Genomic DNA, 24,105 nt, shown 5'->3' on the forward strand with positions numbered 1-24,105 from the left:
ATCTGCCTGGCAACAGGCCGCGGCGTCGCGCGCTGATTGGCTGAAACGCCTCCACCAGCCACGGTGCGGCACAGAATTCCCCAAGGAAAGGCTTAGAGCGCCCAGGTCAGGGGGCTGAGGCGCCGGGGGGAGGGGGGGCTGGGACGACACACACCCCGATCTGCAGGAGGGGAGGGGAGCGGGGGGGGGGGGGGGGGGGGGGTGTCCTCTGCCCAGGTTTTTACTGTCACCTTCGGCTGCTGGCCGCCAATCAGAGCCCCTCTCTCATCCCCGCCAGGGATATCTTCGCCAATCAGAGCGCGCTTTTCATCGCGGCGCTCCGCCCCCGCACTGAGGGTGTGGGCGCCGCCAGCAGTGCCCCCTGCTGTGGGGTGGCGGGGGGGCGCCGCGCGCCCCCTGGGGGCAGGAAGGGGCAGGGCGGCGACACCTCCGACGTCCCACACTCCGAATTTTCCCGGACAGGTAGAACCGGGCCCATTCCCCGCTCCCTTCTGGATAAGGAGGTGACTCCCAAACTTCCCGTGAAATCCCATCCGCAATGCTCTGCAGCCCCTTCAGCGCTATCTGGCAGGCCCTTGGAGCATAATTACCTAAAATTGTGTCAAAACCAGTGGATTCCACTGGAATTTTACTTAAAGCTGAAACGTGAGCTATTAATATCTGTTGAAGGTCAACCCATGAGAAAATGCCCACTAAAGGGCTCCTTCTGCCTAAAACGTCCCTAAATAGTGCTCTAACAATTTTTTTCATGGTACGTGTGTGTGAGTCCTAAATGTCTGCTCAAAGAAGGATAATACTATTGTTCAAAAATGTAACTAATTGGTCATTCCAGTGTGGTTACTGCCATATTTGTGTTTAGTATTTATCTATATGTATTATGGTGGCAAGGAAAAACATCCCTTTCGTATCACTCATTTGCCATTAGCGCACACTCGGGTAGCTCTTTAATCAAGTAGCACAATAGATACTTAAGCCAGACAATCCCTGTGTTTAGGGCCTTTTCGTTTTATTCTAAATGGCTGCATGGACTGTGTGTAAACCACTGTTCACTGCAGTGTGGGCAGCTACAGATCCCTCAATGGGCCATTGTGGCCAACTGACCAAAGCCCAGGAGGACAGATAGGGGAAATTTGGGTTAAATATGAATCATTACTTTTACAGAACTGGTTTTGCTCAGTCTCTGTGCTGGGAGACCAGTGAGAGGGTCAGATCTTGGTGCCATTAAATGTAACTCTCCATTAGGTCTGTCTTTTTAAAGCCTGGACTAGTCTTTTAAATTAAAAGCTGCTGTTGTAAATTGAAATCATCCCCTGTTGTAATGACCCCCTTCCATGAGCAGTCAAAATTTCAAAAACAGCCCAGAGATACAAATTTTCTAAATTGTGTTTATGAACTTGATATTAAAATGTTAGATATGGGTTTTAAACCTCAAGTCAGCAGAAATAGTTTAATTTAGAAGTTTGTTCATTTTTTTCCCCCTAACTATACTTCTTTACATCTCTGGGCAGTTATCTTAATTTAAATTGTGGGAGTCATGGAGCCAGTTTATTTCTCTGTCCCATAGAACCAGCTTCAATTTCATTATACTGTACTGAAACTTCAGGACAGCAAGGAAACACATAAAAGCAATCAAAACTGCTTTATTTCTTATAAATTTTAAAACCTGCATGTGTTACTTTTTTTAAAAAAATCAAAGTGTATTTTTATTTACGTTTTCCAAAAGTCTCCCTAACATTTTTGAAGACTTGGTGGCTCTACCACAAGAGCTGTAGCCCCATGGTGGAATACAGAACAGTGCCCTTTCCTGAAACAGGGCTCACATTGAAAGTCATTCCACAGGTAATTTTTTTTCCCTATGTAGTCAAATTAGTGCAAGTTTGCTGTGGATGCACCAAAGCTGCCAGATGCTGGTCTGATTCATACCCTGCAGTATCCGGCATCTGATGTAATGCCTATTGTAATTCCCACATTTGATGTGTTGTTTCTGATGTTCCAGCACAGGCTTTGTTTCCCCCACAGCCTTGTGCTGGCAGAGAGAGAGGCCTTCACGTGAGGTTAATTTATTTATTTCTAATCTGCATAGTTCAAGGGTACTACATGAAATACCCCTCTTCACCTCCAGTCTGGAAGGTGCTGTAACCCTCCTGAAAATCCTCCTTTCCCTGCTCAGCTCCCAGGCCATCAGATCCATGTCTCCATCCCTGCATCATCTCATTTGGATGCTGCTGCTGCAGCAATTTCTCTCATCTGACAGAAACCAGTTCTGCCTCTTCCCTCTGGTGACTCGAACGTTAATTTCTCCACTAGTTCCCAGATGGAAGCAAGTGTACTGACTGGCTTCTCCCCCCTTTTCAGATTCCAGGTAGAAAAGCACACTGGAACTCCACCCCATTTAATTTACTCATGAGTATCTTTCTGCCCTCTTTTCCTTGGACCTCCTCACCCCTTCCTTTCACCCAGAAAAACCACTCCTAAGTCTCTGCCATAAAAAGAAGCCTCCCATACCTGGGACCTACTCCCTAAAGCTGCTCCCCAAGCCTCTCTCAGACCCCTAGACAGATTTTCTGGTTTTTCCCATCCATATGGACATTTCAGGTTTTGTTTGGGTTATTGGATTTTTCTCCATGACATAATCCCATTTTGAGGAACATATAGATTAAATATGACAAAGAAAAATGCTCAAGTGCTCTAAACTCATTTGAGTTATAGAAGCAGCCACTGCCTTCCTGGTCCTGGTGACCTCCCAGTCTCATTCTGTGCATGACAAGTAGGTACTTAGGTCTAGATTCCTAAATTAAACTGCACATGGAATTGGGCTATGCTTTGTGGCGCCCACTTCCCACCCTCATGCAAGTCAGCAGCTGGCTGTGATTTAGAACTCCAATTGAGAAGATGGAAGAACTTTAGCTCTGTCCCTGTGTCTGTTACAACCTGCTAAATTATAATGCAACTGAAATGTAATTACTTTTCCATCCTGCACAGAGAATACAAAACATAAATTCACTACTTTAGAGTAAGCCACAATAAATTTAATTAAAATGGCCTCATGTAAAACACATACAAGTACAATAAAGGTATTTTATTTTGGTTCTCAGGATCACTCCTCCCCCAAAAAATTAGTCTGTTTTTTTTAAACATGCTGAATTAACCCCTTTAACTGCAAGAAAAAAAATGACTAAAACAAGTTTGAGGGTGTTGTAATAGTATCTACATCAACTCAAAAATTTAAATTATATTTTAAATGAAAAACATACCATTAGCTGAAGCATTCACCTCATGCATTCACTATTGGCTCTCTTTTTGCCTGATTTGTACCCAACCAAGTGGCATTTCTCTTCCAATGAGAAATTGTGCCTCCAAAGAGGCACAAAAATAAGTCAGGAAACAACTTGCATCATCACCCCGCCCCCCAATCCCCCTTATATTCACTGGTCATTTGGTAAAAGATACAGCAAGTTTTAGGAAAAGGCAGCTTTTCAGTTCACTGAAAATCTATTTAGCAAAGCTCTGCTGGAGTGTTGGGATAGGAAAAGTAAGTCCTGATGCCAAAATGCCTGCAGAGAAAATATTTTGCCCCTCACACACCAACATCTCCCTGACTCCATTAGAACAATATTTATAAAGGCAGCTGCTGCTCCTGATGATGCCTTGACATCCCATGGTTTTAAGGAGACAAATCAACTGGGAGCTTGGCATATCATAGCTTTGGCTGCAAACTGTCTCTTTGCAAGATTCTGCAGGGTTAGAAAGGGATTTTTCCTTCTTGTGCTCAGCTGCTCCTGTGGAGCCCCAGCCTGTCCTCAGGCAGCATGTCGTGGTTCCAGTCAGTCCAGTTTAGGCAAGAACAGTAACTCCAGTGCAACCCAGTTCTTCTCTGCATTGCCAGACTTGTTCATTCTTGGAGCATTTCCCAGAAATCTGTGCTGGACAGATGTAGTTCACTTTCAAATCCAGGTCAGCTACTTCTTTAGCTGGATTACTGTTAATTTAGTGCACACATTTCTTCTCTGGGAAGGATCTCAGCTACCATGATCCTGACAGCCCTAAACTGCCAGCACCCAACACTACCGGCTGATTTCCCACTGGAGTTCAGATGTCTCCATGACCCAGCCCTGGTTGTGTAGAAGCATTGTCATTAGTAGGAAATAATTTGTGCATCAACTGCAAAGTAAACACAGAGGGTGTTTGGGTTTCCTTTCCATTAATCAGGCCAGAATGACTCAGGAAACTCTCCATGCTTTTTGATATTTATGAGTTCACTAGAAAGCTAAATAAAGGTTTAATAGTCTCTATTAAAATTATTACTCTATTTAAAATTATAAAATTATTAAAATTATAGCGCATTATACAAGATTTCTAATTTTTCCAGAAGATTTGTCTCCAGCACTGGGAAAGGATTTGATCCAGCCTTTGACAACCTTTTTCAAAATGTGGTGATGACAGTCAGCTTTCCTCCACCTCTGTCAGGAAAGAAGGGACCTTCAGAGATCTTCCTCCTGCTTCTGCATACATTTGGTAGATGAATAAAAGGGGCAACATAAAACCACATTCAGTGATAACTTATGGTAGATGTTTAGACAACAGCCACATTTTCTTTTAAAAAATTGTATTTTGAGATTTAATTTAGTACATGTACTAACTCTAGACTCTTGTTTATCTTGGCTTTTTATAGAAGAGCTAAAAGTAAGTCTCCTGGCTGGAAAAACTGTGTGTCCTTTTTCAGGATGTATAAAGATAAAAATATTTTTCTGTCAGATGGTCAGTCTTTCTCCTTCTGCAGAAGTTAGAAATTAGAAGTCTGACCTGATGGATGTAGGAGCTCGCAGAGGGTTTCCAAGCTACCAAATCCTCTCTGTCACAGACACCTCAGTACATAACTTGAGCAGGCTTTCCCTGGTGAGAAACTGAGATGTTTATTCTTGCAGTTTTGAACAAGAAACTAAAAACGTCATTGAAGACAAGTTGCTTCTTTTTTCTAAAGTCTATTTCTACTTATTTCATGCCTTTTAAGTAGGGTCTTTATCCTTACCCGCAGTGTTTACTCTCCTGATGTGTTTATAGACAGCAATCACATCCTCACTGAGGTTTGTTTTGTCAGACTACACAAACCATGTTTCTTTTGTTTCCTGCTGTCTAGCACATTCCTCATTCCCAGCTGTCTACTGAGCCCTTCTGCTCTAGTGGGGCAACAGGGCTTTTACAGAGAAGATTTCATTACAGATGATGCAGTTCTAGAAAGTGATTGATTTTTAAGGGCAAAAAACATCCCCTGGGATAGCTCCAGCTCTTATCTAAATGTCTGGATGTCCAAGCTTGTGGAAATACTCACCAGTTCCCATTCCATCCTTCAGCACCTATAGAAGATAACTAAGATTCATCTAGAGATGACATCCAGAGAGCATTCAAAAATACAGATCAGCAGGCAAGTTCAAGAGGACAAGGCAGACCTGAGTCCAAAATTAGAATCAAATTTGCATGTCATGATGGAGGCTGGTAATGAAAGTAAGACAAAATCCATTAGTAACTTACCTAATCTACAGCAATAGCACAGATTTAAGATCCATAGCCAGTTACAGTTGGTACTAAGCTAAAACCCAAGACTCCTCTAGAATTACTCAGACAAGAAGCAATGGCCCTAAACTTGGCTTAAGTAGGACTCCTGGGCTTGGGTCGGGGGGGATAGTCCCAAGTGAAGCTGTTTAGGATCAGGAGGATTTATTGGTGGCCTCTGAAGTGTTACTTAGTGGTGTACTGCTGCTCAGGTGTTAAAGGTAGATCTTAGGCCTGATTTAGCCATGGGTTCTTGGAGAAGTTGGTTTTGGCTTTTTTTTCATAAAGGTATAAATCGAGTCGGTCTTAAATCTAATATTTGTATTATTACCCTATTTGTTAACAGCTTATAGGACTGGTGCACAAAAAAGAAAATACAGTTGTGGTTGGATTTTTTTTCCCCTTAATTTCAAGCCTTTACTTACCATGGTCTTAGGTTATTCTTTAATTTTTTATCATAACATTTTAAAAATTAGGTCTTTGGAAAGAAAAACACTGCTGACATTATCTTACAGCATTCTGAGATTTTAAGAAACCCCCCTTATGGGCGGCCTGTGGGTGGGGTTGTGTTGTCACCACTTGGGGACTGGGGTTTCCTGTGTGAGTTCTGACCGTGCAGCAGGTGCTGTCTGAAGAGATCCTAGGACTGGTGTCATTTTGGACTACATTCAAAGTATTTTTGCAGCATGGTTCTTTGCAGTCGGATGTGTCCTTCAAGAGGGTAGTTGTCTGGGTAGAAGAGAAATGTTTGTTTAGTGAGTGATTAGTTTAAAAGGAGGGAATGTTTTCCAACTTAACTGAGTTGGAAGTTAAGTATATTCCACCCACACTGTAGACAGGTATATGAATACCTTTGAAAACACCTGGTTTAGGAGAACAGGAGGAATCAAATGGAGCAAGTGCCAGGATTTTTCAGGGAGTTAAGGCTGCCTTATCTCTGAAGCTGATGAAAACCAAATGATATCATTCCAGACAGCCATTAAGATTGAAGCTGCGGCCTCTGCCTCGGTGAAGATGGCTACAAATAAGAAACTTCTGTAGTCACACAGACAGGAAAAACATAAGATTGTGCTGTTCAGGGGGAAAGCACAGGCCTGCCCAGAGCAGGGAATGCTGTCAGGGCTTCTGCTGTGCTTCAGTCAAACACTGGAGGAAGGATGCAGATACTGTAGCCTGGGAAGAAATAACAAATTTGCTTCCCCAAAATCTTTTAGTGAACAGAACATAACCTTTTGAGCTAGTCTTTTTTCAGGAAATAATCTTCATTGTCAAAGTTCAGGTGATGTTATCCAGGTGCACCCAAATGTTATGTATTCCAGGTGTGCCCGGGCACCTGGCAAGCCTGACCCAAAACAAAGGTGCTTTTTTTCAAAGCAGCAGATTTACATGGTTAAGTTAGGACAGGACTTTGCATTTCTCTGTTATTATGGAATTGTTAAACTGTTGCTTTGAATTCCTGTAACTCCAGCCTGCACATAGTGGAAAAATTCCAGATTTGCTTGCCTGAGCATGAGGCTGCAGTTCACAATAAAAGATTTGCTGCAGTTCCAGCTGATAGCACGGTGTGTCCTGCATCATGTTGGGTTTGCTCTGCCTGCTCTGCCTTCATTTTGCAGGGATCCCCCTGGAGACTTGTTTCCAGAGTTTTGCTGTTAGAATACAACTGGTATTTCACAGGGCTCTTAAATCTGTTTACTTGGGAAGACTGTCTCTAAAGCCAGTATACCCCACTGGGAGCTCAGGTAGGATCTGGACTCTTCAAGTTTATCAAAAGAGCCCAGACATTGATCCCTAATTTCCAAAATGTGCTGCTTAGTACATTTGCCTGAATAATAGAGCATGGTAATAGCAATGGCACTTCTCAAGGCAAATGTTGAGTATTTTTAATCAAGAAACTTGGCAGCTGCAGGCCCAGTCCCTCAGAAGCTGATTTTTACACTGAAATGTTGTTGCCACTGTGGTAAGATTATCTTGAAAGTTATTCTTATAATTGCTGAGGTATTCAGGAAGGCAAAGAACAGGAATAGGCCTAAGATGACAAGGTCATTTTTCACTACTTGGATCAGTTTAATATGGGCTGAATTAATCTCTCTGGCAAGTTCTGTTTCACTCAAGAATACCCTAAAAGTTGAATGAGCTGCTTCACATCTTAGTGGTTCTCCTCAACCTCAAAAGGTTGTAAATGCACAGAGAAGCTGTGGCTGCCCCATCCCTGGAAGTGTTTATGGCCATGTTGGATGCTCCATGTTGGAGCAACCTGGTCTCGTGGAAGGTCTCCCCTGCCCATGGAAGGGGTGGAATGAGATGGGCTTTGAGGTCCCCTTTCAATCCAAAACATTCTGGGATTCTGGGATTTCCTGTATTCTTCTTTGCACTGAATTCCACATCCTGGCTCCCCTTTTCTGCTCTTTCCTCATTAATTCCCTACAGAACTTTTAGGAACTGTGCTGGTGATGCTGTTTCTCTTTTTTTCCCATCACTTACCTAGTTTTATTTTTTACCTGCTCACTTTCTCTTTTAGTGTAGAAAAAAGTATTTAAAAACTCTTATTTAATTTAGTATAGAGCAACTGTAACATAGCAAAACCACACAGAAGGTGTAATGAAGACTAAATGTCAATTCAATATTTTTGTGACACCTACTGGGAATTTATCTCCTTTCAAAGTTTTTCTCCAGGTTTTATTTCACAGCTGACATGTTGGTTGATAACAGAAATATGAAATAAAAAGGAATGAAAGAGCCCTCTGCTGTACAGAATGCTGACTTCTCTTGGCGTGGAACACTCAATAGTGAATCATGCAATTGTTAAAAAGCTATTGACAAACATTGGAGTTGAAGGTGGCAAAAAGACATAATGTGCCATATTTTTCCTTCCCTGACTTTAAAGAAACATCTTCCCAACAAAGACAACAACTTACCTAGCCATAAACTCATTTGAATCTTATTTTTCATTGCTGTACTTCTTGGATTCTCCTTTGGTAAATTATTTCCTGCCCCATGCCAGATGCTGTTTCCATTCACAATGAAGTAACAGTCCTCTGTGAGTGATATCATAGTACCATACCACAGTCCTTATTGTGACTTCTCAAACTTACCACACTGAAATACGTTCTTTGTTGATTGTTTGGGGACTTTCAGATCTGGGGTTTGACTGAAGTCAGTCTAACAAAAACAACAACAACAACAAAAAAAAGAGAACAGAGCCTGGAGAAATTGGACGGTTTGCAATATGCAAGAAAAACATGGAAACAAAAAGAAGGGCAAAACCAGAAAGTTTGACTCTTTGATACATTCTTGTACTGACAGAGGGAAAGCTTGAAATAAGTCTTGTGTAAGTCATTGTTTTTTAGGTTTTGAGATGGTACAAATATTTAATTACTGACCCTGCCAAGAGATCTACCCATGTGCTTTTTCTAGATGATCCAGCTGATGCTGGATCAGTACATGGTGCTGGCCAGGGGAACACCTGGCTTGGGGGCTGCTCCCCTTTTACCACCCCACATGTGCTTCCTGGCCAGAGCTCTGCACCCATGTGCCAAAGGAAGTGTATCCAAATACAAATAATTTCTATTCTATTTCTATTTTCTATTCTATTCTAGTCTATTTCTATTTCTAATTTCTATTTCTATTCTATTTCTACAAATTATCACCCTGATCCCAGGTTTACACCTTTCTAAACATAGACAAGGAACTTTGCAGTTGCCTGCTGTGATCTGTATTTTTTATCTCATGCTGATGCACTTCCATCCTTTGCTGGGATAAGGTTTATGAAAACTGGTGGATGTGTTTTTGCCAGTGTCTGTGTGCATACAAGTGATTCTTTTGAAGGGTTATGTACAGATATATGTTCTAGAAGACAGAACAAATGGAAGGAATCTGGTTGAGTTACTTAAGTTCTGATCATGCAAGGATTGGAGCACTCTGAATTTTAACTACAGATTAGAGTACTTGCATCACCAGGCCCCTGTAAGGTTGCAGAGGTGTATCTGTGTGTATATGTGTTTAAGCATAAATTGATCTCAAGACATAATTATATATACTTATTTTCTCCCCTGTTAGAAGTAAAATAGTAGCTGTGAAAAAGAAAGGGAGATGGAAGACTTGTGCAATTGATTAGCGAACATTGATTTAACATCTTTGCTAAGCAGCTTTTTTTTTTTTGATTGCTTTTTAGCCTTCTCAGTTGACAAAGAATTGGCAAATGGGCTTGTCATCCAGCTGTATTTTCAGTAAGTATGGAAAAGGTCTTGTTAGACATCTTAACAGAAATGAGGGTGTTATTTATATATCCAGCAAAATATTGATGTGTTTAAATATGCTGATCTATAAGATTTTAGAAAATAGAAAACATGGTCAAATTTTGCCTTTATTGTTGTCCACTGAGACTGTACCAAGTAGTACACTGAGGAAGAATTTAGCCAAAAGGAGTTTTGAGGGAAACTATTAAAATACAGGTAAATTAAGATATCTGCTGATCCTAAGAATCTGCATTCATGTGGCAAAGGATTCATTCTCACACTGCAATGCTTTCCGATAGATATTTTTGTATCATCATTTCCCATTTTAAATTAAGCTCTTAAATCCCAAAGGGGAATTAACTACCATCCGTTTGCATTTTAAAGTGAAAACTCAAACCTCAATAGAGTGCTCTACTTAAGACTCCTTTTCTATAACTTAGCCAGTGAGCTACATTTTGGTGGAGATCTTGGGGAGTCAACCAAGTGACTGGGACAAGGCAGGAACGCCTAGAGTTGGAGGAAGCCTAGTAATTTGCTTCCAAAAACACTGAATACACTGATATCAGTGTGAAGCTCTCCTTCAAAATGGTGTTTTTCATTATTGTGGGGCAAAATGTCTTTAATTTTGGGGGAGAAAAGAGATCTTCAAGCCTTGGCAAGCTTTGAGTGGCGAAAGATGCAGGCTGTTCTCTCTTCCTATGAGGGAAAATCATGGTAAAATAAAAGGAGCAAGTTCAAATTCAGCCTTTTGCAAGATATGGGAAAAGACTATTGGAAAGTTGCAGAACAGAGACTTAGTTAAAGATCTCTCAGGAGCTGACTCAACTTCTGTGAAAATGTGATTCAGAAAGAGGCTGTTCTCCCCCTCAGGCCAAGTGTTTGGGGTGAAAGGTGTAGGCGGCCCCCTCCGCCCCTTGGAGACACTGGGATTCAGCTTCTACTTACATGTCCTAGTTCTTTTCAGCTGTGTCCTGCTCTTTGCCTTTATTCAACTGACACTGACTTCAAATACATGTATTTCTGTATTTCTTATCACCAAGGGAACCTATATTCAAACTTCCTGCTGCTTTGGGAGTTTAAAACCTGCCAAAGCACTGCTGCATCTCACTTCTTGTGGCCCTCCAAAGAACTCTGTTTCAAAGGTTATAAAAACCCTGGAGCCAATATGAAGCATTTCTCTTGAATGAGTTTGTAAGTCAATAATGCTGTAGAGCCCTGGGTGTATTTGGAGCATTGAAATAAAGAACTTGTAGAGCAAGGTCTGCAAATATGAATTCCTGTGACTGGGAATTCCTGTATCCTACTGATTTTCCTCCGACTATCAGTGGAAGACCAGGCTGCTGCTCAGAAAAGACCCTACAGCTCCTTCCCAATGTCGGGTCTGGTAATAGTGCTGGAGGCGAAGCTGCAGGTCCTGTGTCTCCAGGTGTGCATTTCGAGCACCTAAAATCAATATTCATGTGTTGAAATAAGAAGGATGACTCGGTGTTTGAGAACTGTGAGGCCCCAATGATTGTAACAGGAAATGTCTTAATATTTGTTTAAATAGAATGATTCAAACTGCAGCCTTCTGTGCTGATACCAAATTAAAGTAAGGAGGGGATTTTTGAAGCTATTCTGCTTTTAAGTGCAACAGGGGAAAAAAAAAAAAAACAAAGGTACCATGCAGCTGATGGAAAACTACAGTTCCAGTAATTTGTATTATCAGACATGATGTGTCTCCTAGACATTTTAAATTCCTTATTGCCTGTTCCTGTGTCATAAGTTCCTCATACACCTTGTTCTTGCAAACTGAGTAACTGCTCAAACAAGTGATTGGGGGTGAAATAAAAGGTGACTTTGGTGTGCCGTGAAACAGCTTGTTAGCACAGGCAATTCCATGAGGCCTGATGGAACAGATGCTGAATCAGACCTGATTGCAGAGGGAGGAATCAATTTTTTGCTGTTGAATTACACTTATCTTCAAAGATGCAAATGATTCCACATTTATTCAGCAGGACAAGTCCTGAGGTTTTTATATTCCATGTTGTTCATTGCTGTGCCATTTGTTGCGATGATTTGGCTTTTAATCTACCAATGAATACTGAATGAAGAATTAAATCATGAATCAGATCTCTTCTGTTACTTGCCAGTAACACAAGCCATTTTTATTTTCAATTTCAGGTTTCTTTTACAGTAGAGGACAGAAATAAATTATGAGTGAAAAGAAGTTAAAATTATTCTTCTCAAGCAAGTCTCCTGTATCAATGCTTAATCCTTCCATTATGTCTGATGTCATTAATCATTCTACTGTAATATTTGACACAATCATTTGTGGGACAAATGAGGATCTAATATAAAAGCTGCAATAATACTGACTTATGTGGAACTGCAGCTAATTATAACATATTTGAATTTTCATCTTTCATTAAAGACCTCTGTAAAATGAACAACCTTTCACACTGCTGAAATGACTGAGACAGGAAAGCAGAGGAGGGGTGAGGGAAGAAACATCCAAGGACAACAGGAGAAATCTCAGCACCGTAATGAGCCAATATCAGTTGTTGATAGATTCTTTTTAATTGTGGGCTTTTTCTCTTTCAGACATCTTCTCTACCACAGCTGTGGGACTCAGCTTATTTAGGCTGGAATGGTTTGGTTGCTTTGATTCATGAACGACTGACTCTGCCATCTTCAGAGGTTAAGCATTGCTTCAGTCTTCACAGGTGGACTAGAAGAGATAAAGGAGACAGGATGCCATTGCAGGATGATATGTCTCATCAAGCAAGAGGATGAGAGTTCACTAAATATTTTCTGCAAAGCAGCCTCTCCTTCCTCTCTCCCCACCGCGTCTTCTCTGTGCCTTTACTTGTAGACCTCTAGAACCTGAATCTTTTGAGTTCTCTCTTGAAGTGTCACGTTCAATGTTTGGGTTCAGTTCCTTGGAGAAACATCAGGCATTGCTCTGCCTTGAGATCCTGCCAGTGCTCAAAGCCTCGGATCCATCTGTAGAGAGAAAATGAGCAGCATAAATTCCCAGTTTGTATATTAGCTAAAAAGGTGGCTAGTGTCTGCTATTTCTGTTTTTGGGATCCTCAGTCTGAATGTGGGCTCATTACTCTATTGAATTATATATCAGAAGTAATTTCTTTTCCTGGAAGTGAATCCTACATACGTGCAAATCTATTCCAAAACGGATTCCTCCTGTCTCTCAGATGTTGCTTTTGCCTTGGATAGTCTTCAGAAAAACAAATTGTCCGATTAAGTTCACCAATGGTTTTGCCCCCCATCTAGAAATGACAGGAGATCATAGATTTAGCACATTTTCTGGATGCTGAGATTCATATGCAGAGTGTTGAAGGAGCAGCAGCTTTCCTTAGCAGCCACTCTCTTGTGCTACCCTTAAGCATCCTGGATTAATGCTTAAGGGCAGCATTTTTCATTTTCCAATGCAATTGAACCTTTCTGTGCTGGTGCTTCAGCAAAGCTGTAATATCTCCAAACCTAACAGAAGGGTTATTTTGAAGTTTTCAGTTACAGGAGTATTAATGCCAGGCTTGTTTCCTCAACAGTCTGTTATATGCTGTAGGCAAGGACTGTGCTGTTTGAGGTGAATACAGCACAAACTGCTGTGCAGATCTGCCCACTTCAGATATGTCAGTGGAAGCCAGATGAATGACACTGTTTCAGGCATGGACCAGAGCAGTGGGAAAATGGCTAGCAAGAGTTAAGGGTTTATTGGTATAATGAAGGGTAGATTTTCTCCCTTCCTTGCCAATCCCTTTTAAAGAAGTCTCTGAGCAGAAACAAAGGCTTACTGTCCACCACTATTTACTGTGTAACTTCTTTTCACAGATTTCTGTGCTGGTTTTCTCACGTCTGCAGTTTTTCCATTTATCCCTGTTTTTATGGTATGACCCCACTTGCTATGCATCTGTTCTTAGTTATTCTCCATCCTTTCACTCTTCTAAACCTCACTGTATTCCTCTAGAAATCACCTTTTTGTTTTTAAGCTCCTGTCTGCCTCTCAATGTTTCTGCATTTTTTGTTACCATCTTTCTATGGAGCATCTTTGTTCTCACTGTATATCTTAAGCCCAGTTTCTTCAGCAGTTTCCTTCATCTCACTGCTGCTGGACTTCCTACATCTTGTCCCCACTGTGTCATTTTGAGTCACAAATGGAAGGCTGAGCTGCAAGGCTGCAAGAACCCTGGACTTCCATACAGAAGTGCTGTAGCCAAATACAGATGTCCAATTCCAGACGAGGCTGGCAACCTTCTGATGTTATTTTTGAGTCTGGAGAAATTTTATGTCCCACAGGCACTTAAATAGCTGGATGTTGGATCAAGTTTGAGTTGGCTAGTAACAGTTTTGCATTGCTTTCTGCCTGTTACACAGCCTTGATGATAGGTAGAGGTCTTGCCTGAAGGGCAGGATGGCTCCAGATGAGTTGGGGCAGTTAGGTGGGCATCATTTGTGCACTATATTTTTCCTAGAAGCAGTGCTTAGTATTTCTTATATTGCTGAATTGTATTCAGCAGTAGTACAATTGGAGTATGATTATGATACTCCAGTAATAAGCAATAGGGAGTTCTTTACTTAATCCCACCACATTCTTAAGTTGTTTCTAACTTCAGTTTGCATTCTACCTCCTAAAATGCAGATTGACTCAATTCTACCTCTGCAAGCTCTACCTTGCACATACCTGTCACACAGAACTAGTACGAATGATGCGATCCCCCTTTTAAATCTTCAATCAAATTTAGCTGTATAGGATTACAATTCACTGGTTAGACTAATATTACACTTTAATTTCAGGAATTCAAGAGAATGGTGGGAATCTTCAAAGATTTCCTCACTTCTCCTGAACTCATTCTCCAGGTACTGAAAGGATCTCAATTCGTAAGTTTTGTAAAGTTGCTGCTTTAATGAGAGAATTTAATGGTACCAGGTGCATTCCTTGATGACTTCTGTTTGCTCTTTTTATCATGAATTTAACATTACTCTTTCAGAGCGCATTTTTGCAATCACAAATATGCTCTTTTTGTTTACACGATCATGGTCTTGCAAGTGAAAAGGGGCAGAGATGATCACTTGAAACATTTCTTACAGAATAAACATTGGCAGCCAAAGGTGAGGATGAGATTCTCAGTGCTTCATTAGCCCAGATGTCCTGGAAAAGGCACTAAGAGCTCCAGAACTTGGGTAAAACGGGATTCTTGGAAGTAAATGTAAGCTGTCACCTACCTAACAGGTTTAACAGCAGCAGAGGTGTCTTAGGGAATGCTGCAGCCTTGGAGCATTGATTCAAATTGGTGCTATTGTCACAGGCAACAGACAAGTACCAGTGCTCATGTGAAACAGACCTCTGCGCTGAATTAAACATGGCCATCATGTCACTATGCCTGCAGTGACCTGTGTGGACAGGTGGCTGAAAAAAGCCATCTCCAAATCCTTTCCATGCTAAAAGCCTTTGTGTTTTTTCCAACTGATGGAATTCCATTTGCATCTTGCTGGAGGCTCTTATCTCAATCTCTCTCCCTGCCATCCTGCAGTCATATGAATTTAGTTGCACGTAGAGCTCCTGATCATCACCAAGGAATGGCCAAGGTCTTGGAGATAAAACCTTTTTTTCTGGGGACTTTTTGTCCTGGTAGGACTGATCTCTCTGTATGAAAGGAAATGTGTTATTCTTCAAACTTTCATTTCTCACTTGCTTTTTAGGCAGTGAACTGAGCACTGATGGCCTTGGCTCTTGAAGAGGAATATCCTGTGTTGCAGCCTCACTGCAGGACTTCAGCTCTAACACCCTGGTGTATCTACAGTTCAGGACTAGGAGCAGGTGAGGATGCAGGTAAGTTTGTACCTCATACTTATCAGAGAGACTTCTCCAAGAGTCACCAGATTTAAAGTTTTTCAGAAAAACAAGGATCACACTGTTGGAGTCAGTGCTGTGAACATAAATTCTCACCAAGCACTATGTAAATATTAAAAGTAAATAATTTTATATAGCACTTTAAATACTATATAAATTCAACCTTGAATGAAAGTCCCATCCCAAAGATTTATAAAGAACTTGTACATTTTAGACTGGGGAAAAAAAACCATCCCTCCTTTTTAAGTAAAGGGAAAAGCCTAACTCAGAATTGTCTTGTTATTTACTCCTGTATTCATATTGCACATTAAAATACTTACATAAAATGTATCAGTTTTCAAAAGCAACTTGTTACTCTGTTTTTCAACTGAACTTGGCCAGACTAAAAGGAAAATTATATATGCCAGAGGACTGCAGTAAAAGAGATTTAAGGGTTTTCAAATAGTGTAAGAAAGAGACTGTAGTAAGTGACCAGTGGAACAGTCAGCAATTTTAATTAAAACAGGACTGCTTATTGATCTGTCATACAGATTTACCCCATCTGCAACATTTCAGCAATGTTCCTATTTCAGAAAACAGCACTTGTAAGAGCCAGCAAAGAATATGGAAGTTAAGAATGGAAATGTTTTGTAACTGGGACATTCTGTGCGAAGATCTTTTTCCATCCCATTTAAGCACCTTGCATATCTTCACACAAAAATGAAAGCAAATATATGGAATCTATACGATAGTCTATCCTCGTCTAGTGGAAGGTGTCCCTGCCCATGGCAGGGGTCAGGAACGAGATGAGCTTTTCCAACCCAAACCATTCTGTGATTCCATGATACTGCTTTTCTAACTTAATGCCAATGGGTTGACTGCACATCAGTGTGAAAAAAAATCCATCAAGTCTAAAATATATTGCTATTTTTAAAGATCTTATGTTCTTGAAACAAGTGGGATCTTTAGCGGTTGCATCTTCAAGGTGGTCATTTGTCATCCCTGAGCTGACTGACCCACATTTCCATTGGGAAAACCAAGGAAAGTACTAAAAAGGGGCTAATAAATGCTCTGCACACATATGGAAGGTCTGTGGTATCAGCAACTACACTTGGTAGATCTGCTTTTTTCCTGAAGGTTTTGCTTATTTGAAAATTCTAATTATTTTAAATTTCCATTTTTAAAGTAACATGGTGAAATTAAAATACCCTCGATGCAATTTGGCACAAAAACCTGGTTTTAAAGCCAGAAATATGTCCTGAAATAGCAGCACTAGCAGTGGCAGAACATCTGCACTGGAAGAAACTGCTGCTGTGCTCTGATTCAAAAGAAACACAAACTGAAGGTGGTGATGGTGATGTGTCTGTTTTTTACTTAAACACATGCATGTTATTTAAAGTTTATGGAGAGCTGTGCTGTGTTTACTGAGCAGCTTGTGTAGCAACACATGTGATGTCTTCCAGGTAGTGTTTGGTGAGCACCTGGTGTTGGCAGCAGGATGAAGCCATCAAGATTATCGTTCTTATCATTCAACAGCTGTATTTTAAGAAAAAAAAAATAAAGAAGGACCTATGTATTGAGTTTTATTATGAAACCCAAATGGCTGGGAACTTGATGCTTGCACATGGGTCGAGAGCTTTGAGAAATTTGGGATAGATGTAGAGACGGTTTTTTGAGTGGGAAACATCATTGTTTTATTTTTAGATGAGGAAAACGCCTCATTAGGCTTTTATTACCCCAGAATGTTCCTGCTCACCGCAGTGGTGAGGTGAAGCGTTTAGCGTACAAATGGCCATACCAGCCACGGCCTTTTCCGGTGCTCGCTATACGGAGTTTTTCCTCGGGACTGGCTTCTGTAGCAGCCTGATGTGGCAAGGCCCGACCACGCCACACCCAACCCTGACTGTCCCCCCACGGTTCCCGTCAGCCCCGGCAGCCATTTTCCGCCGGGGGGCGGCTCCACGCGCCGTGCCCCTCGTCCCATTGGCTGCTAGCGTTGCGGAGGTGCGGCTAGCTGCCGCCTCTCGATTGGCGCGTGCGGCTGTCACTCTGGGCGGAGGCGTGGCCTGGCGAGGCGGGTCCCCGCAGGGGCGCTGCGGCCGCAGTTGCGCTCGGGCGGCGGCGGGTGATGGCGGCGGCGATGGGCTCCGCGATGTTGCCCCTCCTGGCGCTTCTCGGGCCCGCGGCCGCGCTCGCCGGATACATCGAGGTGTGTGAGGGGTGCGGGGGAGGGCTCCCCCGGGGTACCCGACGCATAGGCGGGAGGTAATCGGGATTCGGGGTGTCTCGGCTGGTGTGGAGCCGCCTGGAGATTGTCCAGCGTCTTTGAGACCTTCCCGGGGTGGTGAGTTCGTATTATACCGGTGTTTTCGCGAGAGCCGTATCCCTCAGGCCGCTCATCTGGACGGGAAGCTCCGTCTCACCGGGATGCTTGGGGCTGTTTTTTTGGGGACGTGACCTCGGCATTCTTGGCACGGGAACAGGAGCGGCCAGCTTCAGATGGGTCCAGAAGCATTGAAGACTGTTAGAAGGCTATTCCCTAGAGAAGAATCTCGATTGAACGAATCCATTTGGTTGATGATGGATCCAAAATAAATCTTTGCGTTGGAACTGGTACCTCGGCATTCGGGGAAGATGCTTCAGCCAAGTGTAAAGGCTATGCATTTCAAATAGAAATGGCTTAGATGCCCGTAGGAGTCTGTGTTTGTATGTGTGTGTGTATATAAATACACACGTGCGCACACATAAACGAGTATATATTACTTTTGTATGTACGAAACGCGTATTGTATTTGCATATATGAAAATAAGTGGACAGAGGAAATTCCAGCTTTTTCCTAAATCTAAAAGCTCAGTGTAATCTAGCTCTCCAAACAAGATGAGTAGGAGAAAATCTTGTGAGTTTAAAAACTTGTTACTATAACTTGTCTTATTAGAGGGAAGGAGCAAAACAAGGAGCTAAGTATGTGCTGAGTTTGAGAAATGGCACGTAAACAGAGTTTAATAATCTACGCCTGAATGTTGTTTGGAAATGCAAAACAGCTGCATCAGTCTTGTGGAGGTTCTGGGTTATTTAGGGCTGGATAAAGAAAAGGCTGGTGGCTGTTTGTTAATGGCTTGATTTGAGAGATTACAGTAAATTTTAGCAAGCTTGGTTAAGCAGAATATCTACCTCAGTGTGATGCAAAAATCTATTGCTCTAAGCTGGTGGCAATTCCTAACTGGCAGTAAACTTGGATATTTTTAATATATGTTGTATGAAATTGGTCTGGTCCGTGATTTCTGCTTGTTTGGTTGCTATTGAGGAATACTATTCTACATACTTTGTACCAATCTTTCTGTTAAATTTCTGTAAATCAATAGGACGTGGTTGATAACTATTTGTGGAACAACTCCTGGGGAGGTTATCTTGCAGGAAGGATGGTGGAGCTGCTCTGAGGGCATGGAGCTAATGCCCAGATCAGGTTCCTTGGCATTGCCTTGGTGGCAGGGGACTGTCTGATGCTACATCCAATCTCTTGCACCTGTTTGGCAACTCCTCCAGCTGTAGGTCACTTCCTCTCTTACATCCGAGACAAATTTGGCTGCTATGCATATCCCTTCTGGAATCTGCTGCTTAGGGACATGTGCCATGAAAAATCTGCTTGGAAAACAAATCTAGCTGTCACTTTATTCCAAGGCCTGGTGGTGTCTGTGTGATGAAACAGATCCCAAGTTTTGCCCGTCCCAGGACTGGCAGAGAGGGAGAGTGGCTGTGTCACGTGTTGACACGCCAGGAGGCGCCAGCGGCCCCAGAGAGGGGGTCGCTGACCTTTTAGAGAAGGATTAAAATGAAAATCTTCCTGCAATTCAATTTGCTTCCTCTGAAGGCATGATAGCCGCCTTCGTCTGCTGGCATAAAATGTCAACTGTGGCATTTTAATCCTTATTTTTGCTGCATTCTTTCCCATTGTCTTGTCGGTGGGGGACTGCAGCTCTCAAGTCTTTATTGCTGTCAGATTTGCTCAAGAACCACTCTCGATGCAGAGAGAGTGGAGATTTACTTCCTACTTTAGGAAGTAAATGGTTTTGTTCTGGGTTTTACCCTGAGGTCATTACTGGATTTTACCAGCTAATGTGATGAAAAATATGCAAGCAATTGGTTTTTTTAAATAATCAAGATGTCATTTGAAAGTTATGGAGAACATGTAACAATGTCTGCAGTTATTAGTTCAGCTAGATTGGCATGGTCCCATTAGGTGGATTTTCTGTCTCTTGATTATCTTAGCTCCCATTCCCTGTCCCTGGAACACCCAGTAATCTTCTTATGAACTACAATCTGTTTTTCTTTCTGTGCAGGACAGAGCAAGGGGAGTGACAGTTTATTTTTTTCTCTTAAATTATTGTATCTGAACTCTTGACTAGGGCGTTCCCAAGGGTTGGTGCTGGTGACAGTCGTTCTCCCTTTCAGATCACAGTGTGGGGATGGCTGATAACCTCTGACAGTCTCTCTTCCAAATGAATATGAATAGAAGAGTTTAGAGAAATCATGGATCCCAGCAATTAATGTGTTTCTTTCCATAGCAGTATGTGTCTGAATTTTGCTTGTTTTGATTGTGAAGTCCCCAAGAAATTCAAACAGGACACTGATGCCAACTGGAAAAAGAAAATAAATCTATGCTAATTAGATCTGTATTCCAATGATAAACTACTTCTGCTGTGCCCTCAAGACCTTTGAAGGTGCAAAGTTTTTTTTTATTACTTGACCTTTTTGTGTAATCAAATTGAAGGCAATGCAGACTTGATACAGCTTTATTTTTAATAATGTTTGATATTTTTCCAAAGCTCTCTTGTATGCTCGCATCTCTTAGCTGCCTGCTCAAGTCACCAGAATTTGGGGGAGAGGGGAAAAAAAGGGTGTGTTTTGCAGCAGAATTTCATGCTATTATTTTTGTCTCGTATTGCTTAAATTCTCCCTGACAAAAATATCAGCCTTGTGCCATTTCTGCAGACCTTGGGGACTTCTAATTGCCTGCGGCATCGAACAAAGAACTCCACCTAGGGAAATTTCCACTTCGGTGTTTGAGTCCTGAGCAGAAACAGCTCCGGAAAATTCCAGTCTTGAGCCTGTGGCCTTTAGTTTGGTCTCAGTTCGTAAAACTTTGCTTCCTGGTGTTAGGAAATACAGCTTCCTATGAAGGTGATAATATGCAGTGCCTCTTCTAAGCTTCAGTAAAAGCTCCTCTGAAACAAAGATATGGAAATAAAGCAAATCTGATACTGCGGGGAGGCTCTGGATTTTCTGCTGCATTGTAGGATGGCACGTGATGATAAGTGCTTCTTTTTGGAGGATGCCTTCAGCTTTCCTTGTTTCACCTGTGAAATAATTATCACCTCTATTAAATGTTATTTAGGCATTAATAGCTCTACCAGGGATTGAATGACTTTTTTGTTGAAGTGGTCGTGTCATCACTGCCAGTAACTCAAAAACTGTTCTGTAGGTGGCTTTAGCTGTATTATAATTATGCACTGCTTCTCCTCCAGCTCCTGGGAGTCCAGGGAAGGATTAGTGCAGTTCTCTGTGCCCTGCTCCAGTTGTGCTTCTCTCTAGATGTGCCTTGTAAAACTTCTGCCATTGCTTTTCCCTGTGTGTGTGTCTTGGAGGTGTATGGGCTCAATCCTGGAAGAATAAGTCACTTGATTGCAGCCTCTGCTTCTACACATGTACCTAAACCAAAGCCTTGTTCCTCAGCTGAAAATTCAAGAGAATTACACCATCCCCATCTATTTCTTGTTAGAAGGCAAAGCCTTTCCCTTTCTTTTTTTACACTTTGGCATTTTGCACTCTGCTCTTTAACTCCTCAGGCTTTCAAAATTGATGCAATCCCTCGGGCTCTTGCTCTTGTGCTTCTGCTGTGCAGTAAAATTTGGTGTCATTGTTTTTAAGTTCAGGCAGTCAGCACCTCTGAAACATGGTGTTAATTTAAGATGATACTTGCTCTTAATTGGAAGCCTTTCAATATTCACAATGGCCTAGAAACCCTTCTGGTGAGGCTCTTAATTCAGAATTGTACTTGAAATTGTAAGATTGACCCCCTTTTTTTTTTTTACCTCCAAACTGTTGTCTGCACCCATTATGGGCATGTTCTGCTTTCTCTACTTACAGTGTGTTTATCACAGTGAAATGGCATCTCCTACCACAGGTTTTACTTGCTGGGTATCTTAAATGGAGTATTTAGGGCTTTGTGACTATGCATTAAGTATATTAATGTTATCATTTGCTTTTGGGTATTTTCCTTTTTACCTTTTTCCTATAGGTGCCAATAAGTCTCAGGTTTGTAGGGAGAAATGGGTTGATAACATTGTGCATAAAAATTTACAATTTTTCCATATGTAGATATATACTTATTATGTGCTTACTAGTGTGAGTTACAAAGTAGTAAGAAGAAAGATGTCAGTAAATTGTCAGGTTCTTTTTATTGTGAATTATCCAAAATGACACGTTTTTTCTGGTTTGGAAGGGTTGATGGCTCCTCCTCAGATACAATAGGATAGAAGTAACTTTAGCCTGTTAATACTGTTACTTGTATAGGGCAAGTGGCTGGTGCTGTAGGAGCAGCACTCTAGCTCCTGAGGGGCAGTGCACAGGGAAAAGTGCATTTTGGGACGCATAATTTGGCTGGGGTTTTCTTTGAGACTAGTTTCTTAACATGAGATTTGACTTTTTTTAATTTATGAATTTCTGCAGCTGTAAGCAGGGAGATATATATATACATGCATACACACACATTTCACATGGAGATCTAGCTTGTGAATGACAGTCTTTTTTTTTTAACTTGTTCAGCACTAGATTTACTACTTCCACCTCCGTCTGTCTTCTCAGTTTCTCAGTTGGAGTTAAATATATATTTGTGATTGAGTGTTCTCTAAGCTATTCTATCTTATGGGAGGACATGGAAAACCTACGTACCAAAGAATACAGAAGTACAATCCACCTTTTAGCCTGGCTTTTAAGTGTCCATTGGTTCTAATGCTTGCTCTGAAGGATTGATGTTTAAAATGCAAAATTCTGTCTTTATGTGCATTTGTAGGAGCTTTAAGTTACAACCTAAGATGAATGATCAAAACACCAATGTTCTGCAAATGATGTTAAATTAATCTCCCTGGCAGCCAAACCTAGCCTGCTTGGCTTTATGTAATCAGGTGTCCACCTGATCAGGAGCACATGTGGCTAAGCTGCTTACCAGCTTTTCATTTGGAGGTATTACAGGGATGTTTTGTATACAGCCAGCGGGGAAAAGGATGTACTCCTTATTCTTGAAAGATCAACCTGTAGATGTACTAAATTGAGTTCTAACTCCATGTTGTCGTGTTTGCCTGCTGTGGTAATGCTCTTGTACAAATGAATGTATTGCAGATCTTCATTTTAGTTTATTTTTTCAATAGCCTCCTAGTCACTCTTAACTAGTGTGCACAGTCAAATGCTGCTGATCTCTGTGGCATTTGGTGATTTATTTCACTTTCCATTTTTGCTGATGATAATGGTAAGTCAAATCACATGTTGGCACTCTGTTTCCTGAGGGAAACTCACTGCTGGGTGAGGCATAGTAGAGAACAAAAGGCTTTCTGGACTATGGGCAAGCCTGGTTCATGTGCATTTCATCTGATTTAGAGCTTTTTCTTGGCGAGACTGGCCCAGTAGTCTGTGAGGACTGGTGCAGCTAGACTATCATGATGTTGGAGTGTTTACTGCAAGGACAGTGGTTTTGAAACCGCTTGAGCTGGTTTTTTCCTGATGATTTGTTTCTCAAAATGACTCTGTTGGGCTGTGCAGTAACATCTGTTGGCAGTGGTTTGAGGGAATTCTTAGTTCTCGACCTGCAGATCAGTGGCTGCTTAGAGAGTTCAGTCTAATCTTCTTTGCCAGTGCTTTCTTGGGGGGTTCCTCCTCTGGACCTTCAAAAGTCTCACCGGTTATTTCTAGTGCTAGGATTTCCTGCACAGGTGAGCTGTGGGGTAGAATGCTGTGGCTAGAAAAGGCCTTCAGTTGATGAAGCAGGGTCTGAAGTTTTTCCATGCAGTATGGGAACTTCAGAGAAGCTCATGGAAGAGACAAGTCAATAATTGTTTGGCTTGGATGGCTTCACTGTGCTTTGAGACTAACGGAAGATCATTATCAAATGATGTCTTTGAGCTCAAGTTTTTCAAACTATCAAGTACGAAGGGCATTAAAATTGTCAGTATAACTTAGATGCAGCCTGAAAAAACCCCAATGAAATCCACAGAAGGTGGGAGCTGTGCCTTGGTTCCCAGTTGTGCTGGAGAAGCTTTGGGGTAAGGCACTGAGTCATTGGTGTGTTACAGCTGTTGGCAGTGTCACCGACCTGTGGTATCATGCCGAGGTGCAGCAGATGATAAACGTGCCTCAGCAGTCAGATCCCAGGCTCTGGCTCTGTGACAGGGATGCATTTAGGTAATTTCATACAGTAAGCTTCTCTCTAACAAA

At 41.7% G+C, this 24,105-nt stretch overlaps 1 protein-coding gene and 1 long non-coding RNA gene across 8 annotated transcripts in view; both read left to right on the forward strand.

Annotated features, from left to right (window-relative positions):
* The first annotated feature begins 10 nt into the window (after positions 1-10).
* On the forward strand, positions 11-17,215 carry LOC136565593 (uncharacterized). Its single transcript, XR_010784888.1, has 4 exons — positions 11-105; positions 9,725-9,779; positions 15,492-15,621; positions 17,085-17,215. It is a non-coding gene; the product is annotated as an uncharacterized lncRNA (long non-coding RNA).
* A 483-nt stretch (positions 17,216-17,698) lies between these two features.
* Positions 17,699-24,105, forward strand: part of APLP2 (amyloid beta precursor like protein 2) — a 50,572-nt gene continuing 44,165 nt past the window's right edge. For 6 of the 7 annotated variants that reach the window (XM_066564252.1, XM_066564257.1, XM_066564253.1 and 3 more), the window contains exon 1: positions 17,699-17,830. In XM_066564252.1, the coding sequence (XP_066420349.1) occupies positions 17,750-17,830 (81 nt within the window). In that variant the 5' untranslated portion in view covers positions 17,699-17,749. The remainder of the gene's footprint in view (positions 17,831-24,105) is intronic. The other variant, XM_066564259.1, reaches the window with a different exon arrangement.

This window comes from Molothrus aeneus, chromosome 22 (genome assembly GCF_037042795.1).
Source record: "Molothrus aeneus isolate 106 chromosome 22, BPBGC_Maene_1.0, whole genome shotgun sequence".
Taxonomy (NCBI): Eukaryota; Metazoa; Chordata; class Aves; order Passeriformes; family Icteridae; genus Molothrus; species Molothrus aeneus.